The following is a 22,836-nucleotide window of genomic DNA, read 5'->3' as shown; positions in this document are numbered from 1 at the left end:
GTTTAATTCTTATAGTACTTTAATACTTTATAAAGTACATATTAAGAGCCCACTCTTAGAATCATTTGATTCCCCCCCCCCCACATTAACAATATATCACTATTTCAAGTTATAATTTCAAAATAATACCCTAATGGAAAATAAGTATTTATATTTCATCTTTTACAGAGACCAACCTATTACTTTAAGATAATCTGTTAAAGTTTAATTTTTTTTTTTTTTAATGCTGGGGAGTAGTGTAGCTCAGTGGTAGAGCACTTGCCTGGCATGCACAAGGCCCTGGGTTCAATCCCCAGTACCACTTATTAAAAAAAAAAAATTAACCTGGGCACAGTGGTGCACAGAAATATCAGCTACTCAGTTGAGGCAGGAGGATTGAAAGTTCAAGGCCAACCAAGGCAACTTAGCAAGACCCAGCCTCAAATAAAAGGTAAACAAGATTGGGATATAGCTCAGTAGTAGAGCACTGGGCTCAATACCTAGTATTCTACCCCTCTAAAAATCTTTAATTTTTTATAGACTACCTTACAAATATAGGTAGATGAAAGTATAAGTCTCCTACATGCCCTCTGTTGCCTCAGCAAAAGCATAGATAACTGGAAAGAGATGTACTAAATCAAGTTTAATAACAGGAAGCTGTTGGGAGGGGAACCCCAAACACAGTCAGGGGAATATGGGCCATCAGAAAATGAAGGAAAACTTGGGTTTACTAGAAAGGAAATGTGTTTCAACACAGGAACTCCAATGTCATAAATCAGGTATGGTACTCTATGGCTTGGATGTTTCTGACCCCAACCTAACCATTTGACACCTTGTAACTATTGTTAAATTTTGTCTTACATCTATTTCTTCACTCCTCTGATTCTTCTATAACTTAACTTTTTTGCAGGGATGGGGATAATTTGTTCTTTTTAGATATACATGACAGTAGAGTGTATTTTGACATATTATACATATACAGAGAATAATTTATTCTAATTAGGATCCATTTTTGTGGTTGTACATGATGTGGAGTTTCAGTGATCACGTATTCATGTATGAACATAGGAAAGTTATGTCCAATTCATTACTACTGTCTTTCTATTTCCACCCATCTACCTTCCCTTCATTCCCCTTTGTCTAATCCAATGTACTGTATTCTTCCCTCCTATTCTTCCTGCCTTATTGTGTGTTAGCATTCACATATCAGACAGAACATTCAGTCTTTAGTTTCATTTACTGGCAAATTCATAATTTCATTCTTCTTTATGGCTAATATTCCATTGTGTATGTTTACCACATTATCTTTATCCATTCATCTGTTTAAGGGCTTCTATGCTGGTTCTATAACTTAGCTATTGTGATTTGAGCTGCTCTAAAAACATTGATGTGGCTGCGTCACTATAGTATGCTGATTTTAAGTACTTTGGATATATACTGAGGAGTAGGATAATTAGATCAAATGGTGGGTCCATTCCAAGTTTTGTGAGTAATCTCCATACTGCTTTCCAGAGTGGTTGCACCAATTTGTAGTCCCACCAGCAATGTACAAGTGTACCTTTTCCCCTACATCTTCATCAACATTTATTGTTACTTGTATTCTTGTTAATTGCCATTTTGACTGGAGTAAGATGGAATCTCAGCGTAGTTTTAATTTGCATTTCTCAAATTGCTAGAGGTGCTGAACATTTTTTCATATATTTGTTGACTGATGGTTATTTCTTCTGTGAAGTATCTGTTGAGTTCCTTTGCCCACTTATTGATTGGGTTTTTTGTTGTTGTTGTTTTTGGTGTTAAGTTTTTTGAGTTCTTTGTGTATCCTGGAGATTAATCTGAGGTGCAGGTGGGAAAGATTTTCTCCCATTCTGTAGGCTGTTTTCACATTCTCATTTCCTTTGCTGTGAAGCAGTTTTTTAGTGTGATATCTTCCCATTTATTGATTTTTGATCTCACTTCTTGCACTTTCAGAGTCTTGTTGAGGAAGCTGGTTCTTAAGCCAACATGATGGAGACAACATTTTCTTCCAATAGGTACGGGGTTTCTGGTCTAATGCCTACATCCTAGATCCACTTTTGAGTTTTGTGCAGGGTGAGAGATAGGGGTTAAATTTCATTCTACCATAAATAAATTTTCAGTTTCCCCAGCACTGTTTATTTTCTTGGCTACTAGAGGCTTCTCAATATGTTATATAACTTGTAATAACAAAACTGTTCATCATCTTGCCTTCACTGCAGCACTGACTATATCGATTACTAATCCCTTTCCTCTTGAAATTGCCTGCTTTTTTTCTTGGTCCTCTCTTCCCAATCTTTATATCTACATTACTCAATAGACTTCCTGTGAGAATGGAAATGTTCTTTTCTGTATAATAGGGTAACTCTATACACATGTGGCTGTTAAGTACTTGGTATATGGGAGTGTGATGGAGGAACTGAAATTCTAATTTTATTTTGTTGTAAGTATTAAATTTAAATAGCCATGTGGGGCTTATCGATACCATACTGACAGAACAGCTATACAGCACAGCTTATACTCACCTCCCCTAGCTGGAGAATTGATTCAGAGAAGCACTGACATAGCTTCTGACCTCAGGTTCAAGATTTCAGTTGCTTGTTATCTCTTTAAAGCCAATGTGACTAAAATTCAATTTACTTTCTTTCTCCAAAACAAACACATTTTAAAGACTTTATTTCTATTAAAAATGTCACCATTCAAACCTGTCTTTTACTCTCTTTGACTCCATTTCCTCTGATATTTATTAGTCTCAAATTCATACAGATTCTTACTCACAACAAATTTTTTCTTTTTTTTTTTTAAACTGAAATTAACCCAGGGGTGCTTTATCACTGTGCTACAGTCCCAGCCTATTTTATTTTTTATTTTTGAGACAAAGTTTCAATAAGTTGCTTGGGGCCTCACTAAGTTGCTGAGGCTAGCCTTGAACTTGCAATCCTCCTGTTTTAGCTTCCAGAGTCACTGGGATTACAGGTGTGCACCACCACACTTGGCTCCTCATAATACCTCTTCCATCTCTGCTATAGGACATTCCAATTCCATTCCTTCAAACTTTCTCTCCACCAATGTGTCCTGCAGACTACAGGATTTCCCTTTCAAATCCCCAGCAAAGCCTTAATAGCCTAAAATGGGCAAATCTAAGCTCCTAGCCTGATACTAAAGACCACATATAATTTGGTACCAATCTGCAATTTGTAATCTCATCTTCTGTAACCCTTTGTTCCAAGCAAGTAAGTTTATTGCCATTACTTAACCTACCTTGCGCTTATCCACAGCTATCTCTCTGTACTTTTTTTAAAAAAAAAAAATCTTTTTTTCTGTAATGACTTTTCTGGTGCTTCAGACCTACTGAAACTGGTTCTTGCCACTACTGGTTTGGTGATTCTGAGCAAGTTAACAACCCCTGGGAGCTTCAACTCTTCTTCCTCAATTTGGAAAGAATATTTATCTTAAGCAGATATTACATAACATAGAGGAAGCATCAAGTAAAGTGCCTGGCATGTAAATATACAATATATGTATTTCATTATAACAATTATCTTTCAAAATCTAACTTAAATCCAACTTTATCTCTGAAGTTTTCCCAGAAGTAGTATGTACTTACAGTGTATAAAATCATTTGAAAACTTATCATGTAAAAACAAATGTCAGTTTTTTCCTGATCTTAAACTATATTTAAATTTTGCTAACTAGGCTCTGGAAATGGAAGGAAAGTGAAACACAACTCCTGCTTTCTAGGAACTTAAGTTGTACTGGTAAAGACACATGTACATAAGTGTATATGAAGTACTAGGAAAAAGATATGTACAAAGTACTATGCAGCAGACAAAAAGAGACAAAACTAAGTTTAGTATGTTAGGAAGGTATTCTGGTAGATGTTATTACCTCAACTGAGTCTTTTTAAATGAACAGAAGGTGCTGAGGATATAGCTCAGTAGTACAGTGCCTGTCTAATATGTGTTCAATCCCCAGCAAAAAACAAATGTTAGCCAAGCAAAGAAAGGAGGGAAATCATTGGCTGCACAATAGAGAATGGATCAATGCACAGAAACACAAAAAAGCACAGCAGTTGTAGAAGTTAAGTCTGAAACGGGGAGCAGCAGAAATGAACTTAGACTGGAAGGTGTTATAGGGAAGGTCTATTTTGTCATGCTAATCATTCTGGACATTAACCTGTAAGTCAGTGTTCCTGAAACTTCTGTTATTTGCCTATCATCATAGTTTCTGCCACATCCATCTTCCACTTGAATCATTAATTACTTGATATTTTAAACACTTTTTAAAACAATAACTATTTAGCTTATATTAAGCAAAATCTATAAAAATATGGGTTTGATACAGTTTTTACAATACCCATTTAAAATAAGTTATTAAAGATCTTTATTCAAGATAAACATATTACACTCTGGGGAAAGTGATAGGAATCCTCTGGGTGGCAAGAAATTGATACAATTTGACTTGTTTTTAAGCAGATCATAGTAGTGACTAAGTAGAGGCTGGATTTAGAGAGATGGGTTAGACTGAAGTTAAAAAAAAAAAAAAAGAACAACAACAAAAGTAGTAGGTAAAGTCCATGTGAGAAAGAATGAAACTAGGCAAGTGATAAAAGGAAACAAGGATGTAATCAAGAATAATTAGAAAGCAGAATTAATAAGGTCTTGGTGATTGGATGTACAGGCAGAAGAAAGAATTTAGGACAGTTCGTAGCTTGAGTAATGATTGGGAAAAATAAAAATAAAAGCAGGGTTGGTGAGGAAACAGGTAAAGTTTAATTTTAGATATGCGGAGTTTATGTGGTCTATTGAGCAACCAAGTGAAGATACTCAATTGATCTTTCAGTATACAAATCTGAAACTATAGATGTTATATAACCAGAGCTGATGACACAAACTGAGGAGACACGAGCATATCAGTGTTAAAACACACAGACACACACACACACACACACAAAAAAAAAAATTTGCAGAATAGATGAAACCTCTACAAATAAGGATATAACCCAGGAGAATAAAACAAGCCTATAAACACCCCATTATCTAAAGTGAGTATCAAGAAGAGAATACCATGAAAGAAATGAATAAGGAATCATTACAAAGAGATGAGAATCAGAAAAGAAAATATCAGTGAAGCCGAGAGACATTAAGGAGGTAGCTAATAATCTCAAATACTCTACATATCCAGTAAAAATCAGGTCTGTTTTTATATAGTGTCTTATTTCCCTAACCAAATTATTCATTTCTTCTTTTTCCTTTTTTTTTGTGCTGGGGACTGAACCCAGAGCCTCGTATGTGTTAGGCAAGTACTCTGCCACTGACTTATATCACCAGTCCTTTTTATTGTATTTTGAGACATGGTCTCACTAAGTTGTCCAAGTTGACCTTGAACTTGGAGTCTCCTGAGGAGCTGTGATTATTCATTTCTTTAAGTAGGTAATTTTATTTTTATTTTTTTTAAATCACTGATGATCTCAATGTAGCATTTTGCATGAACGAAGCCCTCAAAAAATATGTCAGCATTTATTTATCTCAACAAATAAAAGAACCATGCTCTCCAAGCAAATAAGGTTTCAAGACTGGTAAAAATGAAAGTTATACTTATCTTGAATAGTTACCTGTACAAAAGCAACTCCTGTCATCAAAATTACTAGGGAGAGCCACTGGTATACACCCAATTTTTTACTGAGCATAGACACAGAAAATAATGCTGTTGTAAGAATTTTCAACTGATATGTGACCTGAAAAAGAAAATAGCAATATTATTAATGCTTTTTTTGTTTCTTACTTAAAAGGACAATTCAAATTAATTTCAAGTACCTGGTAAGTAGCTGCGTCTAGATTTGATAGTGCCACATATAGTAAATTATTCTGAAGAGTATATATCCCTGATGGAATAGCAAGTTTAAGTGTTTCCATAGGTTTATTAAGAATTTCATCATGCAGTACTCGATTCAGTGCTCTTAGACTACATTCTAGAATAAACAAGTGAAATGGGAAAAATCAATATTTAGGTAACTCTAAGTAAGTTGTACATTCATTCTCTCAAGACCTTAAATTTCCTCATTTGTAAAAAACAAAACTCAGCTACATGTTAGGATGTTTTCAGGTCTAAAATATACTTTTATGATGCTAATTTTTCAAATGTTAATTATTAACAGGCAGCATATTAAAAAGAGCATTATTCTTACATTCTTTCTGATATGTAACCAATTTGCTCATATATTCACACACACATACACAAACATTTATGATAATTAAAGGCTCAAAGTATTAACATGTTAACCAACTATCCTTGCTTTACTATATAACATTATAAAAATTTGTATTTTGTGCATTTCATTTATCATCAGCCATTTGTGCAATTAATAATTATGAAAACTTCAATCATGAAAAGGGATAGGTTTGGATGGAAAACCCAAATAAAAGTAGCTCAATTTGACTTACATAGCATGAGTCCAAATCTAATGTTTCTACAGCAGCTCAGTGAACCAGGCTTCTCAATATATAAATATATTGGCTTTTTACTTTCACAGTTTTCACTTTCAGTTGTCTCTGCATGATATCCAACAGGTTCACCAAATGACTAATGAACCTCTGGTTCTTGTTTCATGCAACAAGAAGGAAGAGACAACAAAAGCCTTGTAGGTACCTTACTCTCATTTCTGGAATATGTCATATTACCTACCTCTAGCTATAAGGAAGCTGGGAAATCACGTATTTTCCTTTATTTTATACACATTAAAGACAAAAAGAAAACAGAGAAAGGAATTGGAAACAGACTTTGAGCTAACTAACCTACAGTATTAATCACACACACACACATGCACACACACAGTCCAAAGAACTTTGACATATGAATCTCTCCAGAAAGGAGAAGTTCTAAGGAACTCTAATGCTTTATTTTAATGATTTTCTCTCTAATATAAAATAGGAAAACTTTAATATGAAAATTTTTTGAAATGAAAGAATTTTAAAGACTGCTGTTACCTGCCCTTTTCTCAACCCAAAATAGTAAAATTAACAAAAATAAAAAGTAACTGAACTATTTTTTCCTTTATCAGAAAAAATCTAAAATGTCAGCTTACGTTCTGAATGTAAAAATTTAAAAAATTGATGCTATCATATACTTTTCTCACAAGTACTTTAGGGGAGGCTGTCCTCCACATTCCTGCCAATTTCTGGTATTGTTACTTTTTATTTTTGTCAACCTGAGGGCAATAACATTATATCTCTTGGTTTTAATTTCCCTGATTGCTAGTGAGGTTAAGCAGGTTTTTGTTTGTTTGTTTGTTTTTCCAGCACTAGGGACCAAACTCAGAGCCTTGCTCATGCTGTGCAGACACTCTGCCACTGAGCTATACCCTCAGCCCTGGACATCTTTTATGTATTTACTGGCCAGTCAGGTTTCATCTTTTGTGAATTGCCTATTTATATCCTTTGACCCCCTTTTTACTGAGCTGTTGTCTTTTCTTACTGAATTGTCAGAGTTCTTTGTAATTCTGATTATTAATTTTTGGTGGTTACATGTAATAAAAATATATTTTCTCAAACTATGATTAGCCTCCTTACTTGGTTTGACATACAGGATTTTTCATTTTAATGTATCTACCCCCAAATTATCTATTTTTTCCCTTTATGGCTTATTTTTGTATTGTATCTTGTTTTAAATCATTCATAGACCATGATCATAAAGTTTTGTTTTTAAGGGCTGGGGTTGTGGCTCAGTGGCAGAGCGCTTGCCTAGCATGTGTGAGGTACTGGGTTTGATTCTTAGCACCATGTATCAATAAATAAAATAAAAGTCCATTGACAACTAAAAAATATTTAAAAAATAGTTTTGTTTTAAATGTCAATATTTTGTCCACTTGGAATTTATTTTTGTGCACAGTGTGCTTATTCATGCTTTAGTTCACTGAAATTTGGTTTTATCATCTCTCCACAATGTAACCATTTATGCTAAAGATCTCTTTGGCTCTACAATGTTAAATGTAGTGTATACTTGTATTCACCTAGACCTTAGTAGCAAAAACACTAATTTCTCAGCCTTTCTATTATGTTTTTATGTCTTGCTGGTGGCTCCTTTACAGTCCTTCTCTTACTGTTCCTGCCTTCTGAATTAGACCTCTACATATTGGGAATGCTAACAAAGTTCAGACTTTGGCCCTTCTTTCTTCTAGTACATATAATAGCTTATCTTAGCCAATCCTTGACTTAAAAAAAATTTCCTTTTTACCACAATTGACTTTTAGTTAAAACAATCTATAAGCTGAAAAATCCCTGAGCTTCATATTCATATACTCCTCTACTATTTGACATATCAATTTGAATGCTTTATATGTGTCTCAAACTTAATATGGCCCAAAGAGAAGCCTTACATTTCCTCCAAATCTATCTTTTAGATATCAATCTTTAGTGCCCAGGAATTTTAAAACCTAAAATCATTATCCAAACTGGACTCCTCCCTTTTCTTGGCTTTCACTCTATTATCAAGTCATGTCAAATATAGTTCAAAAAAAGATATACAAATGGCTGAGAAGCACTCAAAAGAAATAAAAGAAGGGACTCAACCAGACATTTGTACATCTACTGCAGCATTTCTCATTTTCATTCCAGCATTATTTACTATAACCAAAAGGTGGAAACAACCCAAGTGTCCATCAACATATGAATAAGTAAATAAAACATGATATATTTATACAATGAAATATTTTTCAACCATAAAAAGAAATAAAGTTCTTATTTAGGCAGTAGAGCACTTGCCTCATACATGTGAGGCACTGGGTTCAATCTTCAGTACCACATAAAAATAAATAAAGGTATTTGTCCATCTACAACTAACTAACTAACTAACTAAATAAATAAATAAAATTCTGATACATGTTACAACATGGATAAATCTTGAAAACATTATAAATGTTATGATTCAACTTATATGAAATATCTGGACTAGGTATTTCATACAGACAGAAAGTAAATTAGAGGGCTGGGATGTACCTCAGTGATAGAGTGCTTGCCTAGCATAATTGGGGCTCTGGGTTCTATCCCCAGAATCAAGAAAAAGAGAGAGTAGGGTTGGGGATGTGGCTCAAGCGGTAGCATGCTCGCCTGGTATGCGTGTGGCCCGGGTTCAATCCTCAGCACCACACACAAACAAAAATGTTGTGTCCGCCGAAAACTAAAAAAAAAAAAAAAAAAAAAAAAAAGATATTAAAATTCTCTCTTGAAAAAAAAAAAGAAAGAAAAAGAGAGTAAATTAGAGATTACTGGGGAATGGCGATAAAGGCCAATGAGGGGGCTGGGGATGTGGCTCAAGCGGGAGCACGCTCGCCTGGCATGCGTGAGGCCCAGGTTCGATCCTCAGCACCACATACAAAAAAAAAAAAAACAAAGATGTTGTGTCCGTTGATAACTAAATATTAAAAATTCTCTCTCTCTCTCTTTCCCTCTCTCTCTAAAAAAGAAAAAAAAAAAAAGGCCAATGGGGAGTTATTACCCAAGAGTTCCAGAGTTTCTGTTTCAGAAACAGAAAATTGGCCATGTTTGTACAATACTGTAAATGCGGTTAATGCCAATGATTTGTGCATTAAAAAATCATTACAATGGCAAATTCTAAGTTACATACATTTATTACAATTGATAGCAAAATACTTCAAAAACCATCAAATGGTACATTTAAAATTGATGAATACATGCACCAAGCCCTGGGTTCAATCCTCAATGCTGTACACACACAAAAAAAGGTGACTTGGGGCTGGAGTGTAGCTCAGTGATACAGAATATTAGCATGCTTGAGACCTCAGGTTCAATCCCCAGCTCCAAAAAGAACAAAACAAAACATGCCTGTAATCCCACTGAGGCACAAGTTCAAGGCCAACCTGAGAAATTTAGCAATACCCTGTCACAAAATAAAAATAAAAATAAGAAGTGTTGGGAATGTAGCTCAGTGTTAGACCACCCCTGGATTCAATCCCTAGTACTGCAAACAACAACAACAAAACAAAACAAACAAAAAACGGGTGAACTGAATGGTTCATGAATTATATCTCAATGAAACTTTTTTAAAAAACTGAATCAAGGGCTGGGGTTGTAGCTCGGGGTAGAGTGCTTGCCTACCACACATGAGGCACTGGGTTCAATCTCTGGCACCACACAAAAATAAAATAAATAAAATAAAGATATTGTGTCCATTTACAACTTAAAATATACTTAAAAAAAAAAACTGTATCAAGGGCTGAGGATGTAGCTCTGTGGTAAAGTGTTTGCCTAGCATGCACGAGATCCTGGGTTCAATTCCTAACACCACAAATAAACAAAGGGAAAACTGTATCAAGTTAGTCATGCCCAACTAATCAATACAGCAAATAAAATAAAAAATCTTTAGTAATAAGTTCTAACAGTTACAGAATTATAGAATTTACTTTTCCCAAATTATTATACCATAATTGTAAGAAAAGATGATTCATATTTATAGTGTTAATCAGAAGACATGAATCATGATATAAATTAGGATAAAATGCCTTTATTCCCAACTAAATACTAGGACAATCAGACAATGCAAGAGTTCAAATATGTAGTTACCTATATGTTTACATCTATACGTAAATCAAATTAATTGCACTAAATAAAAACAAAAAACCTAGATACCTACTACTGTCTTTGTAGACTAATAAAAGGCAGGCCATTATCTTCAAAAGTTCAGCAACAACCACTGCTGTAGAAGATAGATAACGAGGTCCTTCCTCTTTTAAAGTCCTAGAATAACGCATGGTTAGAACCAAACTGGTAGTCTGAAAGACCAAAATTCCCAGGGAAAGGTATTTTAGGTTGGCAGACATTGTTTTATCTTCATTTGCCTGAAAAACAAAATAGACAGGGCAAGTAAATAAAATTACAAAATACAGAAACAAATATACAACATGAGACTTCTGATTCCAGACAAGATGAAGTAAGCAACTATTCTTCCTTCTTAAGCTAAAGACAAAAAGGTACTACTACCAGAAGGCTCTGAAAGGTGAAGAAAATAAAGTAAATTGGCTGAAGACATAAGATTTCCAGGAATAACCCAGCAACAAATTCCTTGGAGATTTTTTGCCATCTATATTTTCTACTCTGGGTGCCACAATAACTCACAACCTGGAATTACTAATAGGAATAGAACAATAACAACAAAGTAGTAACAAGAAAAACCCAGTTCCTCTAACCAAAAGACTAACACAGCAGATCTAACATAGTCCTACGACAACACAACAAAACCCATTCAACTGGCACAGAGCTATGTTGACCATCACCACTCAGATCAATGGGAGCAGAGGTAGTTCCCTTCCCTACCCACCAAAGAATCTGCAACCATAGACACTATGGAGTAGAGCCCTATTAACCATTTCTACCATAAACAAGTTGAATATAAGCAAAGAGGCAGTGCCCAGTGTCCTACTACTAATACAGATTTAAGTAGGAACCAGAGTCTCATAATACTCAAAATGCCAAGATGCAATTCAAAATGAGTATACTCATTCCAAAAACAAGGAAAAACCTCAACTTGAATGAGGAAAGATAATCAATAGACAATAATGCAGAGGTGGCCTAGACGTTGAAATTATCAGAAAAGAATTTCAAAGAAGGCTGGGCACAGTGATGCCCATCTGTAATCCCACCTACTCAGACAGCTGAGGGAGGAGGATCCTGAGTTCAAAGCCAGCCTCAGCAATGGTGAGTCACTAAGCAACTCAGAGAGACCCTCTAAATAAAATACAAAATAGGATTGGGGATGTGGCTCAATGGTTGAATGCCCCCGAGTTCAACAACAACAAAAAAAAGTTACCCTGTGTAAAATAAAAAAGAAGGAGTAGATGTAGTTGGTGGTAGAGCACTGGCTTGGCATGTATGAAGCCATAGGTTCAATCACCAGTACCCCCCAAAAAAAATTCAAAGACGCTATCATAAAAATTCAGCAAGAAGCAATTATGAACAATCTTGAAATAATTTTAGAATCATAAAGATGATGAAAAATAATGCAGAAATCTGAAAATATATGTCCTCACAAATACTTGCACATGAATGTTGATAGAAGCTTATAATAACCAGAAATTAAATAAGTGTCCACCAGCTGATGAATTATTAAACTTACTGTGCTATAGTTCTACAAAGATAAACTACTCAGCAATAAGGAGAAAATACAACACACTTAAATAAAAAAATAAAAAAATAAATATCAAAAAATATCAAAAATATCAAACATATACTAAAAAAAATCAAATGAAACTGTATATACTACACAACTTCATTTTTATAAAATTTCAGAAAACAAAAGGTAAAACTTATATGAAGTGATACATACAAACATATGGTTACCTGCAGCCAAGGGCTGGAGTTGATGGTAGACTGCAAAGGGAGAGCAAGAAATTTTTGTTGGTGATGGAAATTTTCTGTATAGTAGTTATATACCTTATCAATTTATCAGAAATTGGGGATATAGCTCATAGGCACACATTGGGCACTGGGTTTGATCTGCAGCACCACATAAAAACAAATAAGGGCTGGAGCTATAGCTCAGTGGCAAAGCGTTTGCCTACCATGCATGAGCCACTAGTTCAACCCTCACCCCACATTAAAAAAAACAAACAACAATATAAAGGCATTCTGTCCATCTACAACTTCAAAAAATTTTAAATAAATACAATAAAGGTATTGTGTCCATTTACAACTAAAAATATTTTTAAAAATTTATCAGAACTCACTGAATTATACATTTAAGTGGGTACATTTGACTGTATAAATTGAAACTCAATAAAGGTGATTTTAATAATTAAAGATTGAACCAGGTATGGACACCTATAAATTCCAGCTATATTAGGAGGCTGATGTAGGATGATCTTAAAGTTCAAAGTCAGCCTGGCCAACTTAGCGAAACCTTGTCTCAAAATTAAAATAATAGGGCTGGAGATAAAGCTCAATGGTATACTGCTCCTGGGTTTCATTCCCCATACTGTCAAAAAATAATGATAAAGAGTAAAAAACTAAAGATTGAGTACGTTAAATAATACCATTCCTCACTATGCTTTCCTCTAAACTTTGGTTCTATTTCTGATTGCATGGATTAATGACAAGCATATTGTATTATTCTGTTCTTCACCTCAGCTAACTATCTTTTTCCATGATTCCATCTTCCACATCAAATTCTTTGAATACAATCTTTGTTTATAGTATATCTCTTTATAGTTCTCAGAATCAAGCCACATTAACGGCTCTAGATATATGATCATTTCCCCCCTAACTACTAGTCATTGTAATAGCATATGATATACTCAAACAGATTTAATAATTATCATTTAGTTTCTATATTATTTTAGGCTACTTATGATTACAGAGAAACCTATTCTAAAATTTTTTGTATTAGTGCATTATAGTTATATATAATATTGGGTTTAATTCTGACAATTATACATGCCTAGAATATAATTTGCTCCAATTTAGTCCCTAGTACATCATTTTTCCCTCCCCTTCTCCCTCTCTCTGTTCCCTTTCCTCTACTGTACTGGTCTTTGTTGTATTTACTTATAGTTTTTAAAAATTAATTCATTATACATATACATAAAGGTAAAATTTACCAGGTGCAGTAGTGCATGACTATAATCCCAGGGACTTGGGAGGTTGAGGCAGGAGGATCACAAGTTCAAGACTAGCCTTAGCCCTTAGGGGTTAAAGCAACTTAGTGAGACCCTCTTTCAAAATAAAAAATAAGCCAGGTGTGGTGGCACACACCTGTAATCCCAGCTGGCACACACCTGTAATCCCAGCGGTTTGGGAGGCTGAGATAGGAGGATTGTAGGTTCAAAGGCAGCCTCAGCAACAGCAAGGTACTAAGCAACTCAGTGAGACCCTGTCTCTAAATAAAATACAAAATAGGGCTGAGGATATGGCTCAGGAGTCGATCTACAAAATAGGGCTGGGGATGTGGCTCAGGGGTCCATCGAGTGCCCTGAGTTCAATCCCTAGCACCAAAATAAATAAATAAATAAATAAACAAATAAATATATAGTGCTGGGAATGTGAATCAGTGGTTAAGCACCCTTGGATTCAATCTCTAAAACCAAAACAAAGATAAAGTTCACTATGGCATATTATATATATATACAAAGGACAATTTGGTCAGTTTCATTCCACCATCTTTCCTTCTCCTGTCCCTTCTCCCTTGCTCACCATCCCCTTCTTCTATACCACTTAATTATCTCTGTTTTACTGAGAAACCTATTATCGAAGGAATAAAGTCTAACTACTAAATTTGACAGCTCCTACATATGCCTCAATCACAATGTCACACCCATGAATATAAGGATAAATTTTTAATGGTGAAATATATATGTTCACCATTAAATATACATACATAATTATTGGAAAATATATTAAGCATTGATTTTAATTTCAGAGACAAAAATTATATAATATACCTTTTTGTTACACAACAGACAAAGTTCAGAGGAAAGAATACATAGACTTATTCATCAAACATTTATCTCACTTTTGTAAACATGCAATAGCAAAGGATCTAATATGAAATAAAATTATAGCAGTTTATAGGTGGAAGATGCTTTAGAAATCATTTAATATAATCTCATCATTTTAAAAAGGAAGAAAATAGTAAATAGTGAAGTTAGAAGACTTGTTTAAGTGATTAGAAATATCAGCTTATATAGTTAAATATTAGCTTCCCTGGTTCACACTACACTCAACTGTAAAATTCTAGGGACATCCTGGTTCCTTTATCTCTGAATGGAAAGAGAGTAAGTTGCCAGCAACCTATATTTGGCAAAGGCATCTAATTCTCCTGGAAACAATGATTTCAAATCTGTTCAAGGAAGTCTTTTATTTAGTCTATGCTACCAAGATAATATTATGTACTGGTTTTAACAGCAATTCCCTAACTCCTATGCAAATAAAATTTTTAGAGGTTAGTTTCTAAGCTAGAGTATAACTTCTAAATTTTGTTTTTCATTTCCAAACATACACATTATCAATATAAATATTCATAATCATAATACAGTATCTTTTATGATGTACTTGTTTTGTTTTGTTTTGGTACCAGGAATTGAACCCAAGAGTGCTTAACACTGAGCCACATCCCCATCCCTTTTTACTTTTTGAGAAAGGGTCGCACTAAGTTGCTTAGGGCCTTGCTGAATTGCAGAGGCTGGCTTTGAACCTGTGATCCTTCCTCCTCAGGCTCCTGAGTAGCTGGGATTACAGGCATGTGCTGCCATGCTCAGGCTATAATGCATTTTTTTAAACAAGTTGAAAGTAGAACATATGCAAATAAGTGATCATTTGTATGAGAATCCGTATAAAAATTACAATTTAACTTACCATTCTACGAAAGGGAAGAATAAACTCAAAATGAAAATAATCAAAATAGTCATATTTATAAGATTATACAAATAACATAATTTGGTTTGGGAATACAATATATGTAAAACTAAGCAAATACATAACAAATCACTAATATAAACTGGCCAAAACAAAGATTTCTATGATTCATAAAATGAATATTATTTCTTAATTTGAATATCTAAACTACATACACTTCAAAAACTGAAAATTTTAAACAATTTCACATTTAGGATTTAATTCTAGTCCTTTTTACATTTTTTTCCCTTACCCCAAATTCCCCTTTTATTCTTCCAGATGTTCTTAATCCTCTTGCTTCCAGAGAATTTGTTTGTTTGGGGATATTTAGATTTGTTTGCTTGTTAGATATTATTTGTTTCATTAAAATTTCCTACAAGAAACTTACCAATAATCAAGAAAAAACAGTATTAGATTCTTTCATATACATAGCTTCATGTGATCTACTATCAAAAATCTTGTTTTGTTAGGTACAGTGGCACATACCTATGATTCTAGCTACTTGGGAGGCTGAGGCAGGAGGATTACAAATTCAAGACCAACTTAGGCAATTTGGCAAGACCATGTCTCAAAATAAAAAAATAAAAAGGGCTGAAGGTATAAGGTGTAGCTCAATGGTACAATGCCCCTGGATTTAATCCTCAGCAGTACCAAAAGCGGGGAGGGGGACCAACCATTTTATGTTTTTAAGATTTGCTGTTAAAAAACAGTTAAAGTGTCCCTGGGTTCAAGCCCTGGTACCAACAAAACAAAACAAATAAGCAAACAAAGCAAAACAAAACAAAACACCCACCAGTCAACAGGATGGGATACAGTTCTTTTCTAGAATGCATGAGGCCTTTGGTTGGATCCTCAGTTTTTTTTGTTTGTTTGTTTGAATTAACTACTATATAATTTACAACTTAGGGAACTGCAAGTTCTGGGCAGGATCTACCACTACTACACCCTTAACCCCAAATTAGACTGATCTGATATATAATTGATATAGCAATTATACTGCTAGTACCTTCCCCCTGCCCACCATACTGAGGACTGAACCCAGAACCTTCTTCCACTGAGCTATATTCCCAGTTTTTTTTTTTTTTTTTTTTTTTTTTTTTTGAGGCAGGGTCTAGCTAAGTTGGCCTGGTTGGCCTCAAAGTTGAGATCCTCCTGCCTCTGCCTCTGGAGTCACTGGGATTACAGGCATGTACTGCATGCATCACTGCACTTGGTTTACACTGCTAGTAGTCCCAAAAGTCTTCCCAGTACTTCTAAGTCCATTCCTTACTCTCAAGAATATTTCTAGGTTTGCTTAATCTAATAAATCTTTAGTCTAATAAATCTAATAAATCTTAGTCTAATAAATATTTTTCTTTTTCTTTTTCGTGGTGCTGAGGATGGAACCCAGGGCCTCACACAAACTAAGAAAGGGCTCAAACCACTAAGCTATACTCCCGGTCCTTCCTAATGGATCCTGCACTTGCTTACTAATTGCTACTTTTCTTTTGAAGTTGGATAAATTTGCTATTCATAAAGCTGAGCCTTGTAATTTTAAAATTCACACATGGGGAGGAAATGTACAAAATTTCATTCACTAAGCTCTATTCATTTGGATTTGTTGAGTTTGATAATGGCTTCACTAGAAAGTTCTTTTGCATTTTGTACAAAAAAAATTAGTAAGCTTATTTCAAGGTCAGAGACATTCTCACTAATTATTAAACAGTCTTAATTGAAAAGTGTGTGTGTGTGTGGGGGGCTTCTGGAACATAACCAAGTGGCAGAACACTTGCCTAGCATGTGTGAAAACCTGGGTTTCATCCCCAACAATGAAAAAATAGGAGAGGGGGGCAAGGAGAAGAAAGGTTTTTCAAACATACTAGAAGGAATTAAAGTAGCTCCTAAAGAGCCTTGCTTTATAAAGTTCAGTCACCCAATTCTGAGTTGCTTTAAATATTACATACACAAACACACACACACACACACACACACACACACACACACACACACACACACATATTTCAGGACTGGGTGTAGCTCTGTAGTAGAATGCTTGCCTAACATACATTAAGGCCTGAGTTTCAATCCCTAGCACCACAAATACACAAATGGCAACATATTATATTACATAATATATATATTATTGATGTACACTATTTCTACCACCTTCCCCCTTAATTAATCAGGATTACTGAGAAATCAGTTGTATATACAATTAATAGTATTACAGATATTAAGTTCTGAAATATTCAAAACATATAAATTAATAATTTCTATTTTTTTTTGGGGGGGTGCAATACTGGAAATTGAACATAGGGCTTCACACATGCTAAATGCCAAACACTCTACCACTAAGGTAAAACCTCAGCCCTTTTTACGTCCTTTTTCCTTCTTTCTTTCTTTCTTTTTTTTTTTTTTTTTTTGTGATGCTGGGGATTGAACCCAGGGCTTTGTGCATATGAGGCAAGCATTCTACCAATTAAGCTATGTCCCCAGCCCACAACCTCAGTCCTTTTTATTTTATTTTTGAGATAGAGCTTTGCTAAATTGCACTGGCTGGCCTTAGAACTTGTGATCCTCCTGCCTCAGCCTCTCAAATAGCTGGGATTATAGGAATGCACTATCACAATGGACTTTCTCTTCATCTTTTCAAGTTAAAATAAATCCTGTTTAGACAAATCTGAAAATCAGTATGGTTATGAACTTACTTCCTGTAGCTTACCAATATACAGCCAATGAAAATATTTAGGTCTGTGTATGCAGCCTATCATTTTACTGAGACAATATCTATATTTTTGCTGATACCTGTGTCCAGCCATTAAAAATTTTTAAAAAACCTAAATGTTTAGTCAATGTTTTAAAACTGCAATAAAACATACATTTTTAAGATATGTTTATAAATCAATTTTCTTTCTATTGTAAAAATAAAAGGTTAAATTTCTAAGTTTTGATTGTAAGAGTGAACTACATTTACTAAACACTAATTGTGAAATATACTCCCTTAGTATAATATAATAATCTACCAGAGATTAAGGACATAACAGTATTTATGAAAACACATGTTATAAGTGTTATCCAAGTATGGCTGCATTCTTCACTAGTCAGAAACAATGACTGGTGTAAAAAACAAACCTTTTAACATTTTTCCAAGTAAATGAACACAAAACTAAATACATACAGAATTTTTTTTTTTTTTTTGCATTTTTTTGGTCCATTATCTTCCATGATGCCAAAACTTTAAAATCTAAAAACTAGCTGGACACTAAATAATGATAAAATTCATCATGATTGATTTCATTTCTGATACTAATAATTATATTTTTTCTAACTACCTTAGAAGTAGATATTGAAGGATATAGAAAATGACAACCCCCCCAAAATTGTCTGGAGGAAGAGGGAGGGAGAAGGCAATCATAAATCCTTTCCCAGTAAAGATAGGTCTTGAGGGAAAAAAGCAAACTTTCATTCCCAGCATCCCTTCCCAACCACAATTGGTCCTGAAGGGGAAAGGTGGATACTGAAATGCTGGCCCTTTCCCATTGCCAATGAGTCCTGAAAGGAGAAAAGCAAACAGTGAAGCTCTGGGTAACAATGCGTCCCAGAAGAGGAAGATAAGGGAGGAAAACTGAGTTCAGAGTTTTTCCCAGTGACAATGAGTTATGGGCTTTTTACAACTTCTTTCCTGACTGTCCAAACCAACTCATTCTGCTTGAGTCTCCAATAATTAAACCACCCTCATTGTAATTTAACTATAAAACTCAAACCCCTCTGTAACTGGTAGCCATTTTCCTACCCAGAAAACGAGCCCCTTCAGTGCCTGATTGATTGACTCCACTGTGGAATAAAGGAAACCCTGCTGATCCATTTGAGGTCTGCATCCATCTCAGTTATTTGTGCTTCCATAATGGTGCTGAAACCATTTTGGTTATTTTTGCTTACAAATATAATACTAAAAAAAGCAATAATATTCTGTACTTGAAATCCATAAAAATCACATGGAAAAATCCAAAACCTTCTTTTTTGTGTAAATGAAAGAAATGAAGAAAAGTAATTGAGCCACGTCCCTAGCCCAGCTTAACCAACTCTTTATCATTTACAGGTTCCTATTATATTCTAAGTTAAACAATGTTTCATTGTTTCTCCTTTCCTTTCTTCCTCATGGTGTCATGTGTCTGTTTATATAAGACAAATATCACCTGTATGTAAGTTACATTACTATCAATTTTTAACTTATTTCACTGACTGCAGAGTTTCCATTACCTACATATAATTAAAATCAATATACAAATATTTCTTCGATTATACAAATTTAAAATCTGTCTTCCAATTTTTAGATAAAAATTATTCTGTATTCTTGTACTATTTAAATAAAGTCAGTGATTTGAAAACAAAATGACCTAGTATACAGAGGTCTAAGACCCCTTTAGAATGTGTGTGCCAAGTAACAATGTACTCCTTCCCTCCCTCCCATTTCCCCACCTATGTGCTACCCTGCTATACCATTTTCTTCTGTGGTCATTTCCCACAAAAGGCAGGAGTTAAAGATATTCTACAGATTACAGAGACTAATATAAAAGATGAGCAGACCACTCATTACTAAAAGTTCAAGACTTAGAAGAGAAGGAACAGAAGTAAAAAACAAAAACAACAACAAAAAGGAGATAACAAACAATTCTCTAGATGGCAATAAGCCATCTAAGACATACTTAGTATGATGAGGCACTATGCATGCAATCATGAACAAGACATGAGGCTTACTCTCTAGCATGAAGGCACATTATTCAAACAATTAAAAAAATAGTGCGTGTAATTTCTATGACAGGAAAAATAAAAGAGGCCCAAAACAAAATATTACAAGAAAATTATAATCTTATTTTATGTCAACTTGGTTAAGCTCCAACAACATTGCCCCCAAACCCATACTCTGCATGGTGCTGAATTCTAGTTGGTTAAAAACAATATATGCACAAGAGTTGGAAAGAAGAAATGAAGTAAGACCCATCACTCTCTCAAGACTGTCAGTGTTAAATGTGGTTTGAGAAAACAGATGCTAATAAGTTCCAGTTTATTCCTTCTCTACCTTGACCTATGTTAGCTCTTCCTTCCAACTGCTGACCCGCTGAGCAACAAAAGGCCACAGCCCTCTACCAGACTCTGTGAACACAGAAAAACAGCTACACAGAAGTGACAGCTTTCCATAAACCCTTCCACCAGTTTCATTTTATGGTCCTATTCTGTCAGCAAGACACAGATGGATTCCTATATTCCTCTGGAAGCTCTGACTTGTCTACCCACACCAGTGTTTAGGAGGGCTGCTTAGTGACTTTACAGTAATCCTCCAACACCCTGTTTTTTGACCTTTACTTCCCCTGCCTCCCTCACAATTATGAAAAGTCTTGTTCCTATTATAAACCCCTAATCCCATAATACTGAAGGATTGTTTTCCTGACTGAACCCTAACTGATAGTTATGGTACCAAATGTGGTTCCAGGATAACAGAACCATAAGGTGATAGGAATCTGGAATCAATTTTCAAATCTGACTAGATTAATGGTAAAGGAGACACTGGTAGTTCATCAGGTAGAAGAGTTACTTCAACTTTCACTTGTGCATAAATATCTGCAATCAGAATAAGATTTTGGGTAATAAAAAGTTGCTGACACAGATATTTAATTAGAAATAGAAGAATAAATGTTTTTACTGATGGCTTCTACATTAACTAGAATTTTTGGAGGAAGAAAAGAATGAATGCGAGGCCCTAAAAATCACAGACTAAGAACCAATCAGAAAGCTTACAATGGCCCTAAAACAAAATCACACCTCATTTAGCAGCAAGCTCGACATCTCTGAAAAGCACATCCAAAATGTGATCCTTATGTAGTCTGAAATAAAAGGCAATTTGAGTTTATAATTTAATAGAATCTCATGATCCCACATTCTATGTATTTTTATAATCTCTATATCTTACACACAGAAATGTTTGAGGATTATGGTAGGCTCAATAATAGCTCCCAGAAGTATCAAGTCTTGATCCTTGGAACCTGTAAAACGTTACCTTCCTTGGAAAAGGGGATTTTGCAAATGAGATAAAGAGTCTTGGGATGGGAAGATTTTCTAGGAATTAAATGGGTAGACACTAAATACCATAAAAAATGATTAAGAGATGTACAAGAGAGAATATATGAACATCTAATGTATAGTGAATAATACTGTATGGTTTGCTTGAGGAAGGAGATTTAAGTGTTCTCACCCCTCCACACACAAATGGTATACAGTGATCCACATATAAATTAATTTGATTGAAATGTTTCAAAAGGTATAGGTATATCAAATCACTGCATTGTGCACTTCATATAGATATAAAAATTTTACTTGCCATTTATACCTCAGTTAATCTGGGGAGTGTGTGTGTGAAAGAGAGAGCGGTGGGGAGAGTCAGATATTAGGGACTAAACTCAGGGTCCTGAGCATGCCAGGCAAACCTTTTATCACTGAGCTACATTCCCAAACCAGGAAAAAGGTTTTTTAAAGAAGAGAATACAGATACACAAGAGAAGGCAATAAAAAGAAGGGGCAGAGAGAGATTTAAAGATGCTGGCCTTGAAAATTGGAATGATGCAGATACAAGCCAAGGAATATTGGTAGTTTTCAGAAGCTAGAAGAGGAAAGAAATGGATCCCTAGAGCCACCGGAGGAGTAAAGTCCTGCTGCCATTTTAATTTTAGCCCAGTGATACTGATTTTGGATTTCTGGTCTCCATATCTGTAAGAAAATAAACTGCTGCTGTTTTAATCCACCATATTTGTGGAAATTTGTTACAGAAGGCACAAAAATTAGTACAAGGACCTGTCTGTATTTTTTAAAATTAACTGTCCTCTATTTTGTGTGTATATTCAGGTAGAAAGCATTTAATGTTTTGAAGGAAGACTGTTTAAAATTTTTTCACTGAGCCATACTACTAAGACCCATTGATATTTTAAAAAACATAAAAGGCAAAAGAATATACAGGTTGTCACTATTTTTATTACCATCTTTGTTTTTATAACCTGAAATATTAATAGCATATAATCAGATATAAAGTTTATAAACTAGAAAAAATGCCAATTTTAAGTTTTTTGTCTATACTACAGTATTCAAGTTGACTCCTTTAAATATTAATTTATTGTCCAGTTTCTAATATGTAACTTATGTCAAACAATGTGATATGAAACATAACTATCTCTATCCAGAAAATCAAACATAACAATTATTCTATAAAATAATGTTGCTCCCTAAGCATTAACATTAATAACAAAATTCTAACACTTTTCAAAGATTTTTCACATATTTAGAATTAAAGTATAGGAGGGTAATAAAGAATAAGGGGGCTCTGATTATAGCTCGGTAGTACAATATATGATTAGCATAAGCAAGAACCTGGGTTCAATCCCTAGCACAAAGAGGGGCGGGGAGTGGGAAAGGGAGATGG

The 22,836-nt window shown here is 34.5% G+C and overlaps 1 protein-coding gene and 1 non-coding gene across 3 annotated transcripts in view; one reads left to right on the top strand and one right to left on the bottom strand.

Annotated features, from left to right (window-relative positions):
- The window catches only part of Slc35a3 (solute carrier family 35 member A3), a 42,196-nt gene that overhangs the window by 12,528 nt on the left and 6,832 nt on the right, over positions 1 to 22,836 (bottom strand). Inside the window, exons 1-4 of one of the 2 annotated variants that reach the window (XM_076861671.1) lie at positions 12,342 to 12,367; positions 10,639 to 10,843; positions 5,808 to 5,962; positions 5,606 to 5,728 (exon numbers count right to left, since the gene is read on the bottom strand). In XM_076861671.1, the coding sequence (XP_076717786.1) occupies positions 5,606 to 5,728; positions 5,808 to 5,962; positions 10,639 to 10,825 (465 nt within the window). In that variant the 5' untranslated portion in view covers positions 10,826 to 10,843; positions 12,342 to 12,367. Of the gene's footprint in view, positions 1 to 5,605; positions 5,729 to 5,807; positions 5,963 to 10,638; positions 10,844 to 12,341; positions 12,368 to 22,836 lie in introns of those variants that run through there. The other variant, XM_076861672.1, reaches the window with a different exon arrangement.
- On the top strand, positions 233 to 304 carry Trnaa-ggc (transfer RNA alanine (anticodon GGC)). Its single transcript has one exon. It is a non-coding gene; the product is annotated as a tRNA-Ala (tRNA).

The sequence above is a fragment of the Callospermophilus lateralis genome, chromosome 7, assembly GCF_048772815.1.
Source record: "Callospermophilus lateralis isolate mCalLat2 chromosome 7, mCalLat2.hap1, whole genome shotgun sequence".
Lineage (NCBI taxonomy): Eukaryota > Metazoa > Chordata > Mammalia > Rodentia > Sciuridae > Callospermophilus > Callospermophilus lateralis.
The sequence above is the reverse complement of the archived record's forward strand: the minus strand, read 5'-3'. Positions and strand labels throughout refer to the sequence as shown.